The 23615-nt window shown below is 48.9% G+C and overlaps 1 protein-coding gene across 1 annotated transcript in view; it reads right to left on the bottom strand.

Annotated features, from left to right (window-relative positions):
* Window positions 1–4435: 4435 nt before the first annotated feature.
* The window catches only part of MESR3 (misexpression suppressor of ras 3), a 240842-nt gene continuing 221662 nt past the window's right edge, over window positions 4436–23615 (bottom strand). The window contains exons 2-4 of the mRNA XM_050191133.2: window positions 12773–13035; window positions 9824–10168; window positions 4436–7917 (exon numbers count right to left, since the gene is read on the bottom strand). Coding sequence (XP_050047090.1) covers window positions 7681–7917; window positions 9824–10168; window positions 12773–12931 — 741 coding nt within the window. The 5' untranslated portion in view covers window positions 12932–13035 and the 3' untranslated portion in view covers window positions 4436–7680. The remainder of the gene's footprint in view (window positions 7918–9823; window positions 10169–12772; window positions 13036–23615) is intronic.

Here is a 23615-nt window from a genome sequence, read left to right as displayed (position 1 = left end):
CGTTCATTGTATAATCTCCATAGAAAGCCATGCATGCCTGTAGAGCGCGCTGCGTCACGCATTGCAGACGGACGGACAAATTTCCGAGGGTAGCAACCCTTGTTACGAACGGCCTGCAAGGGTCATCATCATCATCATCAGCCTAGTTACGCCCACTGCAGGGCAAAGGCCTCTCCCATACTTCTCCAGCTACCCCGGTCATGTACTAATTGTGGCCATGTTGTCCCTGCAAACTTCTTGATCTCATCCACCCACCTAACTTTCTGCCTCCCCCTACTACGCTTCCCTTCCCTTGGAATCCAGTCCGTAACCCTTAATGACCATCGGTTATCTTCCCTCCTCATTACATGTCCGGCCCATGCCCATTTCTTTTTCTTGATTTCAACTAAGATGTCATTTACCCGCGTTTGTTCCCTCACCCAATCTGCTCTTTTCTTATCCCTTAACGTTACACCTATCATTCTTCTTTCCATTGCTCGTTGCGTCGTCCTCAATTTCAGCAGAACCCTTTTCGTAAGCCTCCAGGTTTCTGCCCCGTAGGTGAGTACTGGTAAGACACAGCTGTTATACACTTTCCTCTTGAGGAATAGTGGCAACTTGCTGTTCATGATTTGAAAATGCCTGCCAAACGCACCCCAGCCCATTCTTATTCTTCTGGTTATTTCAGTCTCATGATCCGGGTCCGCAGTCACTACCTGCCCTAAGTAGATGTATTCCCTTACCACTTACAGTGCCTCGCTACCTATCGTAAACTGCTGTTCTCTTCTGAGACTGTTAAACATTACTTTAGTTTTCTGTAGATTTATTTTGAGACCCACCCTTCTGCTTTGCCTCTCCAGGTCATTGAGCATGCATTGCAATTGGTCTCCTGAGTTACTAAGCAAGGCAATATCATCAGCGAAACGCAAGTTGCTAAGGTATTCTCCATCAACTTTTATCCCCAATTCTTCCCACTCCAGGTCTCTGAATACCTCCTGTAAACATGCTGTGAATAGCATTGGGGATATCGTATCGCCCTGTCTGACGCCTTTCTTTATTGGGATTTTGTTGCTTTCTTTGTGGAGGATTACGGTGGCTGTGGAACCGCTGTAGATATCTTCCAGTATCTTTACATATGGCTCATCTACACCCTGATTCCGTAGTGCCTTCATGACTGCTGAGGTTTCGACTGAATCAAATGCTTTTTCGTAATCAATGAAGGCTATATATAAGGGTTGGTTATATTCCGCACATTTCTCTATCACCTGATTGATAGTGTGAATATGGTCTATTGTTGAGTAGCCTTTACGGAATCCTGCCTGGTCCTTTGGTTGAAAGAAGTTTAAGGTATTCCTGATTCTATTTGCGATTACCTTAGTAAATACTTTGTAGGCAACGGACAGTAAGCTGATCGGTCTATAATTTTTCAAGTCTTTGGCGTCCCCTTTCTTATGGATTAGGATTATGTTAGCGTTTTTCCAAGATTCCGGTACGCTCGAAGTCCTGAGGCATTGCGTATACAGGGTAGCCAGTTTCTCTAGAACAATCTGCCCACCATCCTTCAACAAATCTGCTGTTACCTGATCCTCCCCAGCTGCCTTCCCCCTTTGCATAGCTCCCAAGGCTTTCTTTACTTCTTCCGGTGTTACCTGTGGGATTTCGAATTCCTCTAGACTATTCTCTCTTCCATTATCGTCGTGGGTGCCACTGGTACTGTATAAATCTCTATAGAACTCCTCAGCCACTTGAACTATCTGATCCATATTAGTAATGATATTGCCGGCTTTGTCTCTTAACGCACACATCTGATTCTTGCCTATTCCTAGTTTCTTCTTCACTGCTTTTAGGCTTCCTCCGTTCTTGAGAGCCTGTTCAATTCTATCCATAATATAGTTCCTTATGTCCGCTGTCTTACGCTTGTTGATTAACTTAGAAAGTTCTGCCAGCTCTATTCTATCTGTAGGGTTAGAGGCTTTCATACATTGGCGTTTCTTGATCAGATCTTTCGTCTCCTGCGATAGCTTACTGGTTTCCTGTTTAACGGCGTTACCACCGACTTTTATTGCGCACCCCTTAATGATGTCCATAAGATTGTCGTTCATTGCTTCAACACTATGGTCCTCTTCCTGGGTTAAAGCCGAATACCTGTTCTGTAGCTTGATCCGGAATTCCTCTAGTTTCCCTCTTACCGCTAGCTCATTGATTGGCTTCTTATGTACCAGTTTCTTCCGTTCCCTCCTCAAGTCAAGGCTAATTCGAGTTCTTACCATCCTATGGTCACTGCAGCGCACCTTGCCGAGCACGTCTACATCTTGTATGATGCCAGGGTTCGCGCAGAGAATGAAGTCGATTTCATTTCTAGTCTCACCATTCGAGCTCCTCCACGTCCACTTTCGGCTAACCCGCTTGCGGAAAAAGGTATTCATTATCCGCATATTATTCTGTTCTGCAAACTCTACTAATAACTCGCCTCTGCTATTCCTAGAGCCTATGCCATATTCCCTTACTGACTTGTCTCCGGCCTGCTTCTTGCCTACCCTGGCATTGAAATCGCCCATAAGTATACTGTACTTTGTTTTGACTTTACCCATCGCCGATTCCACGTCTTCATAGAAGCTTTCGACTTCCTGGTCATCATGACTAGATGTAGGGGCGTAGACCTGTACAATCTTCATTTTGTACCTCTTATTAAGTTTCACAACAAGACATGCCACCCTCTCGTTAATGCTATAGAATTCCTGTATGTTACCAGCTATGTTCTTATTAATCAGGAATCCGACTCCTAGTTCTCGTCTCTCTGCTAAGCCCCGGTAGCACAAGACGTGTCCGCTTTTTAGTATTGTATATGCTTCTTTTGGCCTCCTAACTTCACTGAGCCCTATTATATCCCATTTACTGCCCTCTAATTCCTCCAATAGCACTGCTAGACTCGCCTCACTAGCTAACGTTCTAGCGTTAAACGTTGCCAGGTTCATATTCCAATGGCGGCCGACCTACAAAATATTCCCTCCCAGCCGCAGCGGTGGGGTTAGCGATAATCGGAGAACCAGACCTTGGTAAGCGCCCGGCCCGCTGTGATGACTCGTTCGGGGAAAAAATACGCCGCGTCCCCAAGCGAGCGCCACCGCTATAGCTAAACGCGGTCGGCGGACCAAGTGTTGTTCGTGGATTCGCCGTGATCGCCCCTGCTTGTTTACAAACGGCGGAAATTCTGGGAGATGTCTGGCAGCCGTCTCACGGGACTTAGAAGTCGTGGACGGACACGGCGGCCATTGTCTGCAGAGTCAACACTGGGATGAAGAGGCGCCTGCTCGGGGAAAAGCACCACGTCTCCGAGAACCCACTCACCTCGGCGTGGTCAGTAAAACCTGTGCCGAACTGTGTGTAACCTCCCCCTCCCCCCACTCAAAGGCGGATCGGCTACGATGCCTTTCACCGCTCCGAATTGGTAGCAGGTTGAAGAGCCGTTTTTCCCTCACCTAGGGATCTAGGGAGGTCAGAGTGTTTATAAGCAGCTGTTGTGCGGCTACTGAGTGTACTTTTCTCTCGCAGTGATGCTAGACTGATGTACTGCAACGTCCTTATGTAGATACTGTAATTAAACCGATATTCCTCCTCGTTCTCGATGAGAACAAGTCTCTCACTTCAACGTCCTCAGCGTGGATGAGTTGGAGGACGGCATAGGCCAGCTACCATCTAATTCATGCCAGACTCTAATCCCGACACCCTGGAGTGCTTGCGCATTGAAGCCCGCAGTTTATTGGTTGCAGCAACGCGATTTGTCGAATGGAATGGTCGTTGTCGCTATCTCGCTGAGTGGGAGCTCTCTCGAGACCAGCCACCATACTGTCACTGTCGGAAAGATAAATATACGATAACTTTCGCTATGTTACGCGCGACTCGGCACCAGACGCGAAGGCGCATATACGGCTGACGGTGTCTCTGACGCTGCGCCAAGCTCGCTATCTTCGCACAGTCCCAGCAAGTAGATATCGCTAATCTGTTTCATCGCGTTCGGTGCTGAGCCGCGCCAAATCTCGCGGAGGTGATAGCACCAGTGAAAATTATCGCTCGAGAACATCACCCCCGAGCGAAAGTCCCCGCTGCACCACAAGGTACACGCCACCGCTGCTAATCACCTTTGCGAGACCAGTTCCTTGCCGATATCCACCGTGTGTTTCTTATCCTCATTGGGCCGTTTTGTAGGTCTTACCTGGCTCATCGAAGATTCGCTTACACCAAGTCCCGTAGCGTGTGGGTCTGGGTGATTTCCTTTTTTTCTGATGAAATCGCACAGACGCGTAGACATAAACATTCAGCGCAGCCAGATCGCGAACACGGGCATTCCTCTTTTTTTTTTACGTTTTCCCTGCTTCTTTTTGTACATTTATCGTTGAACACACACATCTAATCACTCACTCAATACATTCAATGGGAAGATTATAGACCAGTCAACTGCACATATTCAAGTCAATTTATTTACAAAGTGCAGACCACTTCAAGGCACCGAGATGCCACAGAGCGACCGAACGATACAGAGACGACCGCTAACAGGAGTAAAAGACGGCGCGTATATACATGTTAGATGAATGATTAGCACTCTTAAATGGCATGGCGAACAACCTCACGACACCGCTACGCTTGCGAGGCAACTTCAGGCAAACGCAGCACTGATATCTAGGTCACCACATGCACCTTTCAACGGGAATACGGCAGCAACGCATAGCTGTCGACACTGCAATGATCCACTGACTTTTCCGCGACTTCGGGGCACAAGATCAGTGCGCGCACGATTATTCACCTCGAAGACAGACGTAACATTCTTGACGTACAGGGAACGTCGTTGCGATCGATTCGAGTGTGAAATGTGATCACCGGCGTGCATCGATAACAGCTCTCAAGGAAGTGAGCAGCCTAATAATAAGCCACAAAACATTTCGAACAATGCGACAGCAGAGTGAATTTCGAAAAGCCGTACTTTGTGACCTGACGGTTGACCAGTCGTGATGTCAGGGCTACAGGACTGGACGAGAATTCGAAACCTTGAGCCGCATTCGACGCTATTCACATACGCGCTGCTGTAGCTTCTAGCTCGTTAATGATAAGCCAACAACCGCGCACAAAGATAACACTTCAGCAGATGATTGTTTCGCGCTCGATCCCAATTAATCATGTGTGGCGGAAACAAGGCTACACGATTTTTGTGCAGATTTACGAATCTCGGGGTCCACACGGCAGCTTAGAGAAAAGAAAGCACGGCCACAAGCAACAACTTGTTTTGTAATGTTCGTGGTAGTACCTTGCCATGCGTGCTAAACCATGTTCCCGACTCGCAATCCACTTAGGACTGGGCACGTGGCTTACTCCTAGACTGTTACACAAGCTCAACTTTAAGCACAACTCAGCCGCAGAAAATGTGAAGCGCGCTTGCCCATTACAGTATGAAGCATCGTCTGCTGTTTGCCACTTCCTTTAGAATACGTCCATGCTGGATGGTACCTTCACTGCACCTCATGCTCAATAAAACCCCTAAACCCTCAATCTAATATTTTTGAGGGTCAACACGATAGCGAAAATTACAGGGCGCAGTAGCCGTGAGTTTCATTTGTTCCCAAAAACAAGCTAATTACAAAACAAGGTTCCACCTCAAAACATGGTTCAAATTGCACGGCGCCGACATTCAAGAATCGCAGTAAAATGCGGGTAACTAAATATCGTAGTATGCGAAGACATTGGAGAAATAAAAACCCATCAGCTCAACAGAAAAGTGCAGGAGCTTACGCACATGATGAGTGTAAAAGACTGACAGTTTAGCTCCACAATGATATAGTTCTATGAAAGTAGCTCCACAAGCAGTTTCAAACACTATTCAATGAAGGAAGCACTAAAATAAACACACACATACAAATACACTTCTCATTTGTCCACAAACTAAAACAAAAATAAGACTAAAGTAAGGCCCTAGGCAAAATTGCATACGCTTGACCCAAACACACTACAGGATATTACCCGCGACTATCAACATGACTACGGTGTCAGTACAACACACTTTCTATTACCTTGCATCGAACAAACACGCGATTCCCAGGCATTAAAGTGGCGATCAATAACGAAACACTCTTACACAGTTTCAGTGATGCGGTATATACAAAAACAAAAGTAGCACGCTCAGAAACAGGGGATGTCGATTGCGCAAGCTTCAACCATCTGGTTATTCCAAAACTACACTCGACATTGTCTCAGCGTCCCCCTTAACGACTCAGAATGAAGGCCTCAAATATACTTTTCAATCTCGCATACAACTGTTACGTTAATACTGAGTCATAAGAGGAGAAAAATTGGCAACAGGACAGTATTAAACAAATCTTGCAATACAGGAGACATTAAAAAAGAACGGCACAGTGTCTCGCAAGGCACGATGTCAAACGGGGTGCGAGATTTTCTTCATTTGCAGTAAGCACCCGCCACAAAATATGAATGGGGGAATTATGCAGATTTTGAAGCTACACGACGTTGACTTGTAGTTTCAAAACAGTGCACACCATATTCCACCAGACACCTATGCCCGTACCACAACTCTTGGGCAGCCGCCAGCCACCAGCAAGCATTGAACACATAACTTGACCACTCCAGAATCCACGTAATCACTGGGAAAACCAATTTCACATTGAAAGTCACTATGGCAGTTATGTGTGCTTCAAGTGCAGGCTGGGGACATGAGGTTGCAGGTAGTCTTGCCAAGTGCTGTAGCACATTTAATTATGTTTAGCTGAACTATAGATGCACTGCAATGCCGTGCATAAGAACAGACTTTCTTCATGCAAATGTTTTCAAGCCAGGCTCACGCAAATGTAAATACCGGCGGAATGATGTGGCATGCGATTCGACAATTTCGTGAAAATTAAGAAAAACAACCATTTTCTTGTACTTGTTACAGCACGTCAACGATGAAGTAGTTAGCCTTAAACATTGCATTCGATGTACACACGAGGCACGTTGTCGTGTAAAAATTTCAAGAACTCTCGAAGCACTGCTGAGCTTTGTATGTGCATTCATAAAAACACAGCGGTAGTGTCCAGTCAAACCCTGTGGAAGACATTAGCAAATGTCTTTGGGAAGTTGAGAGAGAAACGCATTGTTTGTTGTACGCTTCACACACTTCACCTGTACCGATGAACGGGCGTCAAGGTTCGTGAAGGTTGCACTGAGGTCCAGGCATTCTGACAATCACTTGAACACTTCCACCGTTTCGGTTGTGTCTCATCAAAGGTGGAAGGTGGTGCCGTCTAGGCACACAGATGGAAGAACATCATTATAAAACCGCTAAAGATGCAAACGAAAAAGGAGGTTCCCTTCAAGGCATGTGAGTTTCCACAAAATATTGAAAGAATTCCTGGTAGGGAACTGAAAACATGACATACTGGCCCATGCGACTCCGTTCGAAACATCAGTCTGTCTTCATCCCAAGGTAACTGGTGTGCATGATGGACAGGTCGAAGGGTCGTATATAGAGCCGTAACGCACATTTTACAAGCCTGCTCTGCCAGCTGAGTCCAATAAACGCACAAGCCTCGAACATCAGCGCGCCTTGGTCCCATGGCCACGCGTACCAATGGTGGAGTGATAGCAAATGACATTCACAGTTTGCAAGTAGAAGCCAGTACTCCCATTCAATTCGCGACTTGTGGTCTCCCATCGAGTCTAGTCGATGTCGCAGTCGGGTCCCAAGGTGGCCAAGGAGTAGAACCGCTCCTTGTCGCCGCTTCCAACGCTGGTCACGTGCTGGAAGCAGCAGGGCAGAGAGATATCGCTCTTGCCGGGCAGAGGCTTGGGCTTGGACGCCCTGTTCTTCTTCTTGAGACTCTTGCTGCTCTTGGGAACAGACAAGCTGATGTTCAGAGGGTCCGAGATGAGTTCCTCGACCTTCTCCCAGAACTCCTGCACGACAGTGGAAGAAAAAGTCTGTTGTTAGGACAGGTGCAAGACAAAGAAGCTGAACGCACATGGTTGATGAAGCATTATACACTTAACAACAGGCACAGTACTTAGTGAGCCACAGAAACGTAAGTGGCTATTGAACAGAAAAATTATTTCACCTGTATAATTAAATTACCCGTTGCAATACCAAAACACCATTCTTACCGCGAGAAGATGCTTGGTAAAGCAATAAAGTGCAAGAAAGAGGCAAGGTGTCGCCAGATAGTCCCCTCACCAGATATTTATGACGTCATTGACTTTGATTTCATTTCTAATAATAAACCCATTCAAAGTGCACTTTCCAAACAATATTTTACCAGCCTAAACTGATTTAGCCCGTCTATTTAGTGTCCCCTTAAGGAATACATATATGTTACATAAAGTAGTGTAAGGACAGGAATTTGCGAAAATTAGTTGAGCACATGGGCATTATACAAGTGCTAGAAGCATTGAAGTGGCTACATTTTCAAGTACACAATTTCTAAGAATGAGAATGTTTCGCACAACTGCGGAGGAAGAGGCACCGAAAGTACATGTTGACACTGTGAGAAACGTTGAAGTTATGCATTGTCACACGTCATAAAGACAACTGTGCAGTGATGGCATATGACAATGGGAACCTGATAGCCAAGATGCTTGTGTGCCATGATTAATGCGTGTTGTCTATGTTACTGAAACACTAAATAGTGACATATGTAAATGTTTGCCAAATACTCTTTCCAAATACTTCTTACATTCTTTTTGCAAAATATAGTGGTTCGTAGCGGATTACTTGCTTTTCTTTGAATTTCAGGCCATGACTTTAGCCATAGAAGGTAGGTGTGACATCACGGATTTCAACATTAGGGTTGTTCCAACGCAGTAAAGGTTCTTCAGATACGATACACTTTGGTTCTAGAATAAATGTAGTCATTTACCGGCAGATAATTAGCTAGGCACTGTCAAAATTTTAGAACTGGTACAGCACAACATACAAAGGAAGAAACAAGCCGAGCCGGCAAGATAAAGGAGCAGAGCGCTGGCCGGCTCGGCTTGTTTCTTCCTTTGTATGTTGCACTGTACCAGTTATAGAATGCAATACACTCACCCAATCCTCAACTCTAGTGAATGTCAAAATGTAGAGCTTCAGGTGGAACAGCTGCAAGAGTTTCACGACTGGTCTCTTTTTCTTGCTTACACCACCTGCTTTGACCTCAACAGTAGGAGTATTGTTATAGCACAAATGTAATTTAACTCCCTCTGGTGTAAAATATGATGGACTGTCTATAAAGCTGTCATATTCACCCAACTTCATTCTAAGGCACTTGAAACTTCACTGCAGAAAAGAAAAAGTGGTTGGATAAGGCTTAATGGATAATCTACGAGCCATCAGAATTACAGAGCAATTATTTATTGATTGTTCAGTCTGTTATGCTACGTAGTTGCTCCGTAATAATGTCAACGACAGGCTTGAAGCATATGCACAACATTATCATTGGCTGCATGCATTACGAGCAAGAGTTATCCCATCTAATTTGCTGCCAGAATATGCAACGTCCCGCCACATAGCAGTAGTTTCAGAGAGGTGGCCATCTGTAGCACTACAGAGAACCATAGAAAATTAAATCAAAGCACGTTGAGCATGCAGGAGTTGAATTAACCTGAAGTTTGCTGTTTTTACTTGTCGCCCCATCGATAGAATCAGTAAAAACAAGTTGCGTCCACTGATGTGGACACAGCGCCTGAAGGGGTTGGTCGATCGCACAAATTCATTGTTATACCAAAGCCAACTTACCCCGTTTCAGTACAGTTGTACTGACTAGCGAAGGAGTACAGCCGGGCCCAAATGTAAGCAAACGTTACGAAGCGAAGGCAGCCGCCCACGTACCTGCGCCGCGTCCGGAACGTCGAAGCTGAGGCCGGCCATGCGGCGGTGGTCCGAGGACAGGTGCATCGTGTGGAAGGTGATGGCCGACTTCTGGTAGCTGCTGAGGTTGTCGATGACGTCCTTCCAGAGGGCGAACCCGGTGCCCCGCTCGGCCAGCACCACGTGCACCATGCGGCGCGTCCTGGCACGCGTCTCGCCCTTGTCCAGGATAAGCACGGGAACGCCCGTGCGCGCCAACTCCCAGCGGCCGGGCGTGCTGTCCTGGGACACGTCCGTGAAGTACAGGTTGGCCAGGCAGTGGCAGCCGTACACGTACGTCTTGTGGCTCTTGAAGCAGCACTCGACCTGCGCGAAGGGGAATCCCGGGCGTGGGAGGATGTCACGTGCTACTCCACCGCCAAGACGAGCTAGTGGCGTAAATAGAAGAAAAGCTATTTAAAAATACAGTGGGGTTATGTTAAACTAGATTCGCAGTTGCAATGATATGTTCAAATTTTAAATTTACGCATCTCGCGCCTACGGTAACTTGAGAAGCTGAAAGCGAGAAAAGACGCGGAGACAATTGAGTGGTGACGCCATCTTGAAACTTCCACATCTCCACGTGACGTCGCCGATTCTGACATCGCCTGTTTAGTGTGATAATTAATCGCTTAAAAACGATTCGAGGGTCTGGTTGCATACGAATGTGTATGAAAAGGCTCCACCTCGTGGCGACTATTGTTAACGTGGCTCGGTATGTGGCGAGTATTGCGCCACCAGTGGCAGTCGTTGGCCCCGGTTGACCCCACTTGATCAAAGCGAAACTAAAGGTAAATATTAGGTGAAGCTGAGGTGATAGATCAATGCTCGAGGGCGTCTAAAGCGTCAGTATTATCGCGAACAAAGCTTAAGTAATCGAGAAGTTGAGGTAAATTCAGGAGACGATTTGCGACTCGCCAGGGACATCCAAGTGCTAACCCGCTGACGAAGGCACTCCTCATTTTCTTTCTGCCGCAAGTACAGAACTCCTCGTAAAAAAAATTGCATTGCATTATAAGACTATTTACAATTTGTAACAGCAAAATTGTATTTGTCCAGTAGTATTCGATGTTTAGCAAAAGTAACTCGTTGACTTTGCCCTTGACAACGACGCGGGCGGCAGACAGGTTTCGCTTTCGCTCGGCGCTGCACCATCCGCGCCTTCGCGTTCCAGTAGTTTCGTTATCGTGTAGTGATGCGCTGATTTTGTTGGCTCGCGAGACCCTCACAAAATGCAAGTAAGATATTTACACGTCTATATGATGTCGCGGGATGCCCCAACGGTCCATGCCACTAGAGTAAAAGCAGCTACAGTGGCGAAGCTAACGATAAATGTCTTGGCTCGGTTTCTCCACGGCCATGCGTTTGCGTTTTGCACAAAAAAAAAAAGAACGTAGCGCCGTCTGTCGGGCGGTATGCAACGTCACCACTTTCCCGTTCGGGGCGGGCGATTAGAATTGCGCTAAAGGTATTCTCACCCTTCAGACCCGACCTTCTCTTAAACTAAGTGTTTTCTTGGCACGAAACAAGCGGTGCAAGGTTTCTGGAATTGTATTTGAGCAGTCCACGTTGGCTTAATATTTGTCTTTAGCGTCCCTTTAAGGGCTAGGGGCCTCGGTAATCCGCACGTCCGCACAAACTGTTTCTTTGCTGAGCAAGAATGGCTGAAGTGAGCGAGAATACTCACGGCCTCGCAAGTTACTCGAAGAATTAAAAAAGTATTAATATTTTTCCCAACTGTTAAATTAAAACTATGCACCAGCACTTCCAAACTAAAAACCGCCAGAACGCCGCCATAATACGAGAGTGCGCTTGGTGTGCTAACAGCGGCGACCTGGAGCGTTTTTTTTTTCTTCGTGCCACTACGGTAGTTATTAACAGTGCGTTAGATGAAAGTAATATTCAATAGTCTGGCAAGGCAACGAGAATTCGACTGGCAGTCAGCACCTAGAACCTGTGCAACCGCGTGTTTATCGACATTAAGTTAGTCACCGGGGACCCTGATCATGAGAAGGACATTTGCAGGAAGAATAAAAAATGGGTTGGTGCGTACACGGCAAGCACCACCAAGTCATAACCATCAGCTTATGGTTGTCAACAGTCATTGCATTCTACCGGTGCTACCATATGGGGCAGAACCTTGTAGGTTAACAAAGCTCAAGAACAGGTTAAGGACCGCGCAAACAGCGATGGGCAACGTTAAAGGACATTTGTTAATGGCATAAAATAATAACAAGAAAAACTGGGATCGCACACGTGAAGGTGCGAAAAGATAGAAAGGATGCGTAGGAAAAAAAATCTTAAGTTGTGCGTGCCAAAACCGCGATTTCAATATGAGACAAGCCGTAGTGAGGGAGTACGGATTAATTTCGACCACCTGGGGTTCTTTAACGAGCACCCAATGCACGGTACACAGGCGCTTTTGCAATTCACCCTATCGAAATGCCGCCGCCGCGCCCGGCATTCGATCCCGCGCCCTCGGGCTTATAGTAGCGCAACGCCTTAGCCCCTACGCCACCACGCGGGTGGGATGCATAGAAAAGCAGGGAGGTCCACTAGAGGTAGTTTCGGTTGGCTACCCTGCAAGGGGGGAGGAGTAGGGGGTAAAAAGAGGAGGAGAGCGGAAGAGGAGATACAGAAAGAGACGAGTACAAACTGCGTACACTATAGAGCGGTAGCTGGCTGCATTATTTTTGAATGTCTATCGTGAAGGCCTGCAGACTGCCGAAACCATAGTGGCGCGAATAAGGCCTTCTGCGCGGAGTTGCTTTGGCAGCACTGGCTTAGAACTTTCGTTCTGATAGTTGACGACTGTACAATTGTCAAGGTACGAGAAGACAGCAGTGTGGGTGGGTTGGGAGAGCGAACGGGGTAGTCGACGACCAGGCTGCACGCGCCAGCATCGACGAGCTGCGCCCGCAGGCGGCGTACCTGGTCCACTTCGACTTCGGTGAGCCTGCCGGAGTCCTCGGGGTCCTTGCTCAGCGCGCCCACGGTGTCGTACTTGGTGGTGATCTTCTCGATGCCCATCTTGAGCGAGTTCTTGACGATGTCCGACGAGCAGTAGATGACGGCCTCGCTGCCGGCCATCGTCGCCTCACCCTCGCACCGCCCACGCACCGTCACGTACGGTCGTCAACGGTCCAGAAACGGTGTACGGCTCAGCGTGCCGTCTGCGATGGCAGCATCGAAGCCTGCGGCAGGAATAAGAAGAACAGAGCGTGCTTCAGCGACCCGCTGGCAGTGATTCATACTTGGACGAAAACAGCTCCAATACGTGCAACTAGACAAGAGCGAGCGCACAAACACGGCACTGCCGAACAACTTTTTTTTGTACGCACGACTTTCTTTTATACGCGGATAAAGAACAAGGCTAGGCACGTCAGACGCCTCCCACCCCCAACCCCCCAAAAAAGAAAGAATGCAGAAGAAAGAAAAGCACTCGTAGCATTTTCATCACACACACACATATCAACGTCTTCATCTTATTGACGTACTGTCCCGACAGTCTATTCTCTTAATTCATGCTAAAGCAAGTAGTAGAAATGTCACAGTCGTGAAGAACAAAGACTTGTCTAATAATTTGCGCGACAACTTTCTTCTGAATTAAGTGAGCACAATCTGTTTCGTTCCTTGTCTTTCAGAAATTGAACGATTAGGTAATGAGACCAAGTAAACAATAACCCCAAGGAGCGAAATATGCGCCAGAAAATTGCAGTTTTTAAACGGTTGCGCAAGAAAACGTACACACATCATGCAGTGGTCAACTTCGCTACATGAAGACAAACTTGGCTCGGTCTCATGCAATAACTAATGCAGGAAAGCGTGATTCTGCGAGGAAACAACTGGGACCATTCGTAATAAATGTGGTGCATGTTATGCTGTAATGAACGTGTACATTAGCTTGTGCTGCAACTTATAAAGGGATTTTTCAGCTAGACTTATGTGGAAGGACGAGAAAAATTCCGCGCAACCTGAGAGAATTACGCAGCCCTTCGACTGGTTGTCGCAAACAGCCATTACGTTTTCACACGCGCATTGCGTCATCATAATAATAGCTACTTATCAGCTTCATTTCAAACTTAGCTGGACGCCGACGGCCGTTGCAACGTTCAGCATAACTTCATGTCGTGGCGCGAGCAGCGTGATCGCCGAGAGCAAAAGAACGAAACATCGATTGATGCCGTAGTCGTTTCACCGAACAACTACGGTATACTGAACACCAAAGTCACCACGCGCGAGGCGGTTTGGCTCTGTGGGAAGGTGCCAATTTGCCAGTCACCTATTTCCCACATATTTTCATCTGGCTGTACAGCACCACGGCGACCTATTTTCGTACAAGTAATCGCGGTTTTCACGATAATATTGCGCTAATGGAAGCTACAAATGGTGTCGGTCAATCAGGAACGCTAATGGACGTGACGCTCTGCCTCGCAGCGGCCTCTCTTTGACAAGGAAAATGAGATATGCGAACGGTCACTCAACCTAACGCCTTAAGTGACACGCAAAGCCACTGTGGTTACGTAACGCGCCGAAAATGACGGCACGACTTCACGCACGTCGGGAACCCTGCATCGAATGGGTACTTCTTGTGAGGCAGTCGGCGTTGAATTATTCGAAAAGGTTTCGGCGCGAAATGAGCACCACAGAAAGTCCACTCTTCACACGTGTGTGTGCATGTGCGTGTGCGTGTGCATGTGCGTGTGCGTGTGCATGTGCGTGTGCATGTGCGTGTGCGTGTGCATGTGCGTGTGTGCGCGTGTGCGCGCATGTGCGCGCGTGTGTGCGCGCGTGTGCGCGCGTGTGCGCGCGTGTGTGTGCGCGCGTGTGTGTGCGCGCGTGTGTGTGCGCACGTGTGTGTGCGCACGTGTGTGTGCGCGCGTGTGTGTGCGCGCGTGTGTGTTCGCGCGTGTGTGTTCGCGCGTGTGTGTGCGCGCGTGTGTGTTCGCGCGTGTGTGTTCGCGCGTGTGTGTTCGCGCGTGTGTGTTCGCGCGTGTGTGCGCGCGTGTGTGTTCGCGCGTGTGTGTTCGCGCGTGTGTGTTCGCGCGTGTGTTCGCGCGTGTGTTCGCGCGTGTGTTCGCGCGTGTGTTCGCGCGTGTGTTCGCGCGTGTGTTCGCGCGTGTGTTCGCGTGTGTGTTCGCGCGTGTGTTCGCGTGTGTGTTCGCGTGTGTGTTCGCGCGTGTGTTCGCGCGTGTGTTCGCGCGTGTGTTCGCGCGTGTGTTCGCGTGTGTTCGCGTGTGTGTTCGCGTGTGTGTTCGCGTGTGTTCGCGTGTGTTCGCGTGTGTGTTCGCGTTTGTTCGCGTGTGTGTTCGCGTGTGTTCGCGTGTGTTCGCGTGTGCGTGTGTGTTCGCGTGTGCGTGTGTGTTCGCGTGTGCGTGCGTGTTCGCGTGTGCGTGCGTGTTCGCGTGCGTGCGCGCGTGTACAAATGTGCTTGTTTCTGTTACCTGGGTCGCGACAATGACGACGGATGGCGACGAAACCTAACAATGATGACGGACGTCAATTAAAAAAACGTCAAAAATTACAGCTGGCTTTGGCGATGTATGGAAGACTGGGAGACGAGAGCGGTGCCACACGGGTGGCGCCACTATTAAGTCTCATCTATAGTGCTCGCCATAACCCTTTCATACGCGTGGAACCAACTGGCACAATTCTAGACTTCGGTTTCTGACGGTGAGCGGAGCTTCGACCGATGGCTGATTTGTTAACTCAGAGCGCCAGGTCGCCGCGAGGGAGCTGGCCCAAGAAGACTGCGTCACAGTGACTTGCGATGCTGCTTTCCCACAAGCGTATCAGTTAAGAATGTAGCTTCTACATCGGCCAAGCCGCGCGTCCACCTTTCGCGGCAGATGATCATCATCTGCTTCTCGCAAGTCCAAACGTGCGCTGCGCCCATTATCGATCACGATCGTTACGGGCGTCGCGAATTATTTGAACATCTCGCATCTGATCACGGGTACCCGCCCAGCTCGTAATCCATCAAGGAACAGCAAACCGGGGCCAACCTATCGCACTTTTCAAAAAGATAATGTCGCAAAAAGGAAAGAGGCGGTGAGGACGCAGCAAAATTAAATGCTCGCAACGAGCGCGCCGTACTCGCTTGCACCTTGGTCTTTCCAAATAAGCTTTCTACATCCGCAAGCGTGTTCGAGGCACACAACGTGGTGCTCGTTCTTCGCCGATGGCAGCACTGGCACTCGCTTCATAAATTTCGTGCCGTGGTTGCCGGGACAGCGAGAAAAAAAAAATAAACGCATTAAGGATCGAAGAAGAAAATGACGACTTGGTTTACCGAAAGATCGGACCGAAAGGTTGGTGACCCATTCTTTTTTCGGTGGCCTTTGACATCGCATTCTGCGAGTGCGTTCCAATGACACAGCCTTCTCGTTCACTTGGGGAAAAGGCACGGCGCCTGTTACATTACGCGAATCCATTAGAACTCAGTAGTTGAAAGGGCTGTGTAAAAGATGCGTATACCGTGTTTGCTGAACGCATCGAATTTTCCTCGCTGCGTTTTCGTATCAGCAGTCTGCAGTACGCATTCCTGTTCCTCGTGTTCAATATATGGGTGTCTTATCTGCTACATTAGAGGAAGAGATACAAAATGCGACGAGGACCGAGAAACAAAAAAGAACGGCGACGGCCCGGTTAACCGACAGAAAGGGAGGCCGGCCCTCCCAAGGCGTAGCCGGCCCAGACAGTACAGGGGGAAGGGGTCAGAGTTCACGGAGGCAACGAAGGGGGCCGCCGCTCTTCCCAGGAAAAAAAAAATACAGGCGGCGGGGTCGTGGAAATAACTTGTGGGAGAGCACGCCCCGGGCGTGACTGTGGAACGCCGACGGGTCGTAGCCGCACGGGCAACAAAGAATAAATAAAAACTGGCGCGCCGTAAACAAGACAAATGCGTGGAGCGGAATCCCAGGGATTTGTCTCTCTTCCTTTGGAATGCGGAGCTCCCATTTTCCTCGGTCATTTTTTTTTTTTTATTATTACGCGAAGATTGCAGCGCTTTGCCCGCGGTCTGAGCTGTCCCTTGTATGCTGGTGCGGTTAACAACCAAAACGGGTATTCTCTAAAGTTCATTCATAAGAGCCGCACGTTACTTTCTGTGTTTGTGACTATATCTTAAAAAAAAAAAAGAACAGCCGCCTCTTGCTCGCTTCACATTTCGCGTTGATGTTACACAAGGTCAGCCACCGTGAACAGAGATCACTACTAAATGATTGCAGCAAAGGAAGGAAAATTTTATTGTGGTGTTTCACCGCACCGAAACTGTACAACGGGCTCTTAGCTAAAGGCGCCGGATATATATTGCATCCTGAATAGCACCGGAATGCGGCCACCGTTGCCGAGGGCCGTACCCGCGACCTCGTTCTTAGCAGAACACCTTAGCCACTGAGCCACCATGTCGGGTTTAAAAATTATTCATTGCATTTCATTTTTCTTTAACTATTCTTTCACAATATTGACGCTTAAATGTGAAAACATTTCAGAATTATTTTTCTCACAGAAGTGAAAGAAGAAAAGTCCCTTTACACTATTCTTCGTGCAGTGTCCTGCTGCTAAAAAAGAATAGATCTGCTATTTGACAAGATCTACAAACCAGCGAACGCAATCAATATGCTAAATATATAACGATATTATTAGTCACCACTGTTGCTATCTGCTCACGATTTCATCTCAAATCAGTTTTTCTTTTCTTTTATCTTCGAGCTGTTTTTCTCTGACGTTCCTACTTCCTGATAAACACACTTCGTTTCTTTTTGCCCAAGACCACACGCTGTGATCTTCCAGTCAAGAAAATCGAGGGCTGCAACCTTATGACCCTGAACTCTTGCAGCGACTCTCGTTGCCAATAACGTCTATCCCGCCCCCCCCCCCCCCCTCTCTAGTCTTGATGTTATATCTGGCTCTTCGCAGAACTTACCGAAGCATTTCTCGGAACGCGATTTCACAACCGTACAATAAAACAAGCGCCCAGCTTGGCGAGCCGCACAGACCATACATATCGAATTGATTGTACAGCTTTCGAAAGGCGAAATCAGAAGCCTCGAAATATCGCCAATAAAAAAGAAACAAACTAAAATGTTTTAACAATAATCTGTTAAAGGCCAAATTACCTGGCGTCTGTACCGACACGCGTCGAAACTTGCTCAACGCTGCGCGCTGCAAGTAACAGCCCCGTCTTCAAATGCGAAAGCTCACGGGCCGCCGCAAGTTCGAACGCAGATGCTACCGCATCCAAGCGCGCCCGTTCGGGGTGACGTGCTAGCGACTGTGACGTACCACGTGTGTCAGGGCTATGGAGTAGCACTACTTGTGAATGGGGGGGAGGGTCGGTGTGCTGCACATTCTTTAAGCTGGTGTTCCCAGAAAGAGGAATTCGATTGTCCAGTGCAAAAGCGAGCTCGTGTGTGTGTGTGCGTGTGCAAAGACAAGTGCACACGACAGGAGGCAAGAAAGCTATTAGTACGAACCTTCTCAAACACACACAGGACTGCGTTATTTCGCCCTGCACTCGTATTATTATTATTATTATTATTATTATTATTATTATTATTATTATTATTATTATTATTCGCGCTCTAACTCAAATGTCACAAGTTGAAGCCCCAGGAATCCCACATCTTTCAGCGTTCTCAGCAACAAAACGAAGGTCCACTGTACACTGTTGGCCCGCACACACAGCTTGTCGCAGTTTTGGGCGAGCAACCGCGGCGCACAGAACTTGGGCTACTGTCCCAAGAAACACGGTATTCCGAGAACCAAAATCGTTCGGTGCCACACTGCCCCACACACAGCCGGGTGCCGCACGGCTCCCGGTTCCCTGCCGCGCTCGCTCGGTCCCGGAATCGAGGATGCCGCCCCCTCCCAACTCGCGCAAGCATGCAGCTCAGTTTGTTTTCGCTGTTCCGCACGAACCGACAGTTATTCGCACTTGAGCGCCCCGCCGCCGCCTGCTGCTGGCTCGGCGCTCCTGTTCCGCGTGTATACAGTATAGCGGAGGTCACAGAGAACGCGCTTATGCGTGTGGCCATACGTACGGGGAGATCGCGCAGGTTGTGCAGGGCGGTCAAGCGTGGCCGTTCGGGGGCGGACGCGAGTGCAAGCCTCGTCCGTTTTGGTTCACCGCCGCCCAGTCATGGCATTCATGGTTGTTCGTGCACGAGGCAGCAGCGAAAAGCGCACATGCTGCCGAAAGCGTTCGTGTGGGTCGCTTCAGCTCGCGTATTTGAACGTCCGACTATAGCCCAGCGACAGGAGTACCATCTCGCTCCGCAGTGCAGTTTTTGGTCCGCGACGCTTGCTACGATATACCCTATACTTCATATATAGGTAACACAGTAGCAGGGTATACCGTAGCATGTATATAGTAGAGAGTTTTAGTGCGCCCGGTTATTCCGGCAAGCGCGGGCGGTTTGCCGGATGAGCGGGGGCGTAAATGTGAGCGGCCAGATTGGTGGCGCCAGCTAGTGGTGCACAGCTCAACCACCTAAACACAAAGCCAATTACTATATTCGAAGCTGGGGTGTAAGTTTTCGACAGCGGCGTAATTGTGAACGCAATTACGCCGCTGCCGGAAATTTGCACCAGCAGCGAAGCAGGATATAGTGGGTTGCTGCAATTTTAGCTCTGTGTTTGTCTGGTTGAGCTCTACAACACCAGGCGGCTGAACCGCTCCGCGGCTCCTCACGTTTACGCCCCCGACCATCCGGTAATCCGGCCAAACCGCTCTCGTTTGCCGGAATAGCGGACACGCTAAAAGTCTCTAGTAAAACGATTTTGCGTGAACGCAATGTTACGCGGAATCGCGCGTTATTTGTTCATTTATGCGCTGCCAGTATGGGACGTGCTATGTTTTGGTCGTTAGCGCTGCACTGTGGCCGCTGGTAGCTGAAACGTGTCCCTCCCGTTCATGCCAAAACATACCACTCCGTTTCACAGATGAAATAGACCAACTGCCACAATTGTACCGTACGCTTTCTTTTTTTCCCCGTAAAAGAACGCGAGAACCTTCAAGGACAGCGCCGAAACACCCGATCTCCAGCGCAGGACAATCGGAAGTTTATTATAATGTTATTTCCACACGAAGGTTCTCACCACTACTTTGCGTGCGATGCGCCACACATTCCAACCCCAGTCATTTGCGTCGTCCCCTAAATGGGCCCACACGAGGGGAGCCTTCAGACCGGGTGTCTTCTATTTACAAGCTGCGGGTGTTATGGAGAACTGCAGAAGACCCGCAGCCTCTATCTACATGTTGGGCGTATGGAATTCTGATACTATAACCACTTCGAGAGATGAAGAGAGAGAGAGAGAGAGTACAGAAGAAGAAATCGCGCGGGAATATAATGCGTATAGGCGTGGGTGATGAGCGACGGTTGCAGGCACGTCCCTTCCAGATGAAGGAGAGAAAAATGGCCTCGCGCGATTTGGCTCATGTATACCGCGGCTGCAGAGGCGTTGTTGTTGCTGTAAACGACTATGTTATGCTTGCCTCTGCTATTCGAGGCCGGGAGGACGGATTCGCTGCAGCTATTGTGTCTACAGTCGCCGCGTTCATCCCGGTCGGTCTCGGTATAGCGCCTTCCCCCCCCATTCTTCGTGCCTCATGTGCAGCCGCATACACAAAGCTCAGACCAGAACTTGGAAACGGGAATGAATCCGCGTTTCAGGAAGTAGCGATGTACGCGGCCTGTAGAACGTGCGGTCTTCGTCACTGGTTAGTCGCCTATACAGTATCAGGGCTTTAAAAAAAACGTACGATTTCGTCGGCGCCAGTCTACGACTGCTCACTCCGTTTCTGCGACAGTGGTTGAACTTCCGGAATAGCACCATGAAAAAATACGTTCATCGCGTACGCGCCCAATATTTTTTTTTTCATACGGTTTGCGGAAGCAGAGACGCGACGAGACGTTCGTTTGGTTGTCGGAGTAACCCATTCTTTCTATATCCTTGCGGGCCAGTGCAGATGCGCCAGCTCGGGCACACCTAGCGCTCGAGGCCCGGCCCGTCACACTCTCTGGTCGCCAGTCATGCCGATGGCGCTGCCACTACACGTCCGGTCAGGGCCGGCATAATGTAGCCCTTCCTAGTACAACGCAATTTCTTTTCTCGATTGGTTCTGTGGTCCAGTCGAACGGTGGTGCGGTGGAGCGGTGCTACGCTCAGGTTACCAACGAGATCGGCCGGCTGGGAACAATGGATAAGCAAGGTATGGAATCGAGCGAAATTCAGGTATCCTTGTGTTATCCCTCTCACGAATTATGATGTAGAGTCAATATGTGCACAAGGCTACATAAATTTATTTTGAGGCGCTGAACGTTTTCCCTGAAGGAAAGTTCAAGTTGGTAGAAGGGACCTGTTTTTGTCCATTTATAGTGAACCTTCGTAGTTACATAGCAATTAAATACTTAAGTAGTCTGCAGCTATTCATGTGGCGTTATGTCATAAAAAGGATCGGATAACTGGCTCGAGGCTCATGAACCAGACAGCTATTGGAGCCAAGCATTATGTCACAGGAAGAACGATTATTTCGCCATCGCTAACAAAACGGGACGTCGAACATCGCGTCAAACAGAGCAGTGCTTTCGCTAAAACTGTCGTGCGTAGTAATAGTCAGAGCAATGCTGCGAATTGGAGCCACAATGTAAGCAGAGAGTTCAGTTTAGCTGCAGCTTAAGGTCCAAAATCGCTTCCTGCTGCCGGACAAAACCGACGAAATCAAATTCCGTATGTGTGAATAGTGGCTGAAGGTGTTATATACCGGCGCAGTGTTCGCCTATGATGTAGTGATTTCTTGTTCTTTAAAAATGGGGGAGTGGGGGGGGGGAGGGAGTAGACAAAGCGCCTGTTTCTGTTTAACTTGCCCCCGTACTGGTAGCTCAGATGTACAACCTCACCAACTAGACCAAATTCTCACTCCTTTGACGCCTTGCACCATCGCATCACGCCTATCCGCCCCACCTGCATTTCCGAGGTGCCGGGACAGGGACAGACCAGCCTGCACACTAAGACACCTCCGCAAGACAGCTCTGCACTTTCTTCAAGAAGAAGCGACAGCACGTATCAGTATGCGTGGCAACCCACGCGAGAGAAAAAGAAAGTAGCCGTCGCTTGAATACTCGCCTCTGCCGTACGTGAGCAGCTCGAGTGTCAGCTCCAGCATCTGAGCACCCCCGCCAAAGGCGACTAACGATTAAGGCACTACAAGCCCTGGCGTTTCCCGGTGACACGGTTTCCGCGACGCCTCCTTGGACGCATCGCCGAAGCCGGAAGTCGTAATAACGCACGCGCCGACCGTTTCACGTGATCGAACCGAAAGAGGAGGGGTCCTGCTTCTTCCGCTAACATTAACGACCTCGCAGGGCTGATGTTATCGCAGACAGGACGACTCGCCACTCCCGCATCATAGGGACTCGACGCCGCTGGCCTCGTTCTGGCTAATATACGGTTATTTGATTCCGCCCAGGGCGCCGCATGCCAGTAGCCAACAATATGTGTCGCTTGTGCCGAAAGTCCCGACCCTTTCTTTGTTTTGTTCGCTCAAGAGACACAACAGAAATCAGAGATTGAACGGACATGATGGAGGTTGCGAATCACAAATGCAGTTTGCGCGAGGAGCGTTTAAGATGAAAAGAGCGCAGAGTGTCGTCTGTCGCGAACGTCAATTAAGACAGCCCAATTAATAGCACACAGCGCCTCAGGGGAAAAGGCAAATTAGGTTTTCGAAGGCAGTACCTGAAAGCAACGAAAGCGTCCGAGGCGTATGTGAACACGCAATGTCCGTTTACAATATGCGCAGGACGTGAAAGATAAAGAGTGATCGCATAAGCGAATTAAACTTGAGCAAGCCCGCTGGGTGAGGGAAGTGTTACGAATGGCACAGTTGGATGTCTACTGGAAGTAGCACGAGAGAGAGAGAATGAAGACAAAGAGTTATGTTAACCTAATATTAAATTTATCATTGATCATTGTTGCTTGCGCTCGCCAGTCTGTGTTACATTACCGCTTAAGTCGTCTAGGACCTAGGCCTAGGCGTTCGACTATGCGCGACCTCGCGATTTAAGCTTCCTCATTGCAAAAGACGGACACCAAATGCAAACAACCGTGCCAGCCCCTTATCGCGCAGACCAATGTACTACGTCTCATAGTATACATGCGAGATCGACACCACAGGTTCGAAAGTTGGCCGTATAGACAGCTTATCTCGAAAGCAGCGACAGCGCACTTGTTAGCGTAAACGCAACCGGCACTGAGCTATTGTAGTTTGCACGTTGTTACCGAAGAATTCCCGTCCGTTTAGTTACCAAGGAAAAATACACAGTGCACACACTTGTCTACAGTGCACGTAACTGTACGAAGTCGTGGAAACGGTGAGGGCGTGCTGTACAACAGCAACAAGACACGCCTGGATTTCAGCGATGCAGCCAGTGCCGTGCATAGCGTCGCACACACGAGGCGCAGATGTCAGTGCACCGCCCGTACCGCGGTGACGCCACCGGGACGCGCCTCTTATACCACGCAAAACCAGCCCCCGTAAAGTCTGTTCAACTTGGCTCGCGCAGCCAAGGATTTGAAGAAAAATAAATAACGCGCCTCCCACTCAACGTTAGCTCACTTTCCTATCGCTCTACGTGACCGGACTGCCGAAGCCCAGCTCTTATACTAAGAACACGTTGTGTAGACGCAGCTGTTTTCGCCAAGTAAGACTTGAAGGGGTCTTCGATTGCGCTTTTGCGGGTATGCTCACCGGAGGCAGGCGCGGTCACTC

The sequence above is a fragment of the Dermacentor andersoni genome, chromosome 10, assembly GCF_023375885.2.
Source record: "Dermacentor andersoni chromosome 10, qqDerAnde1_hic_scaffold, whole genome shotgun sequence".
Classification (NCBI taxonomy): Eukaryota; Metazoa; Arthropoda; class Arachnida; order Ixodida; family Ixodidae; genus Dermacentor; species Dermacentor andersoni.
Note: the sequence above shows the minus strand (reverse complement) of the source record. Positions and strands in the feature narration are given on the sequence as shown.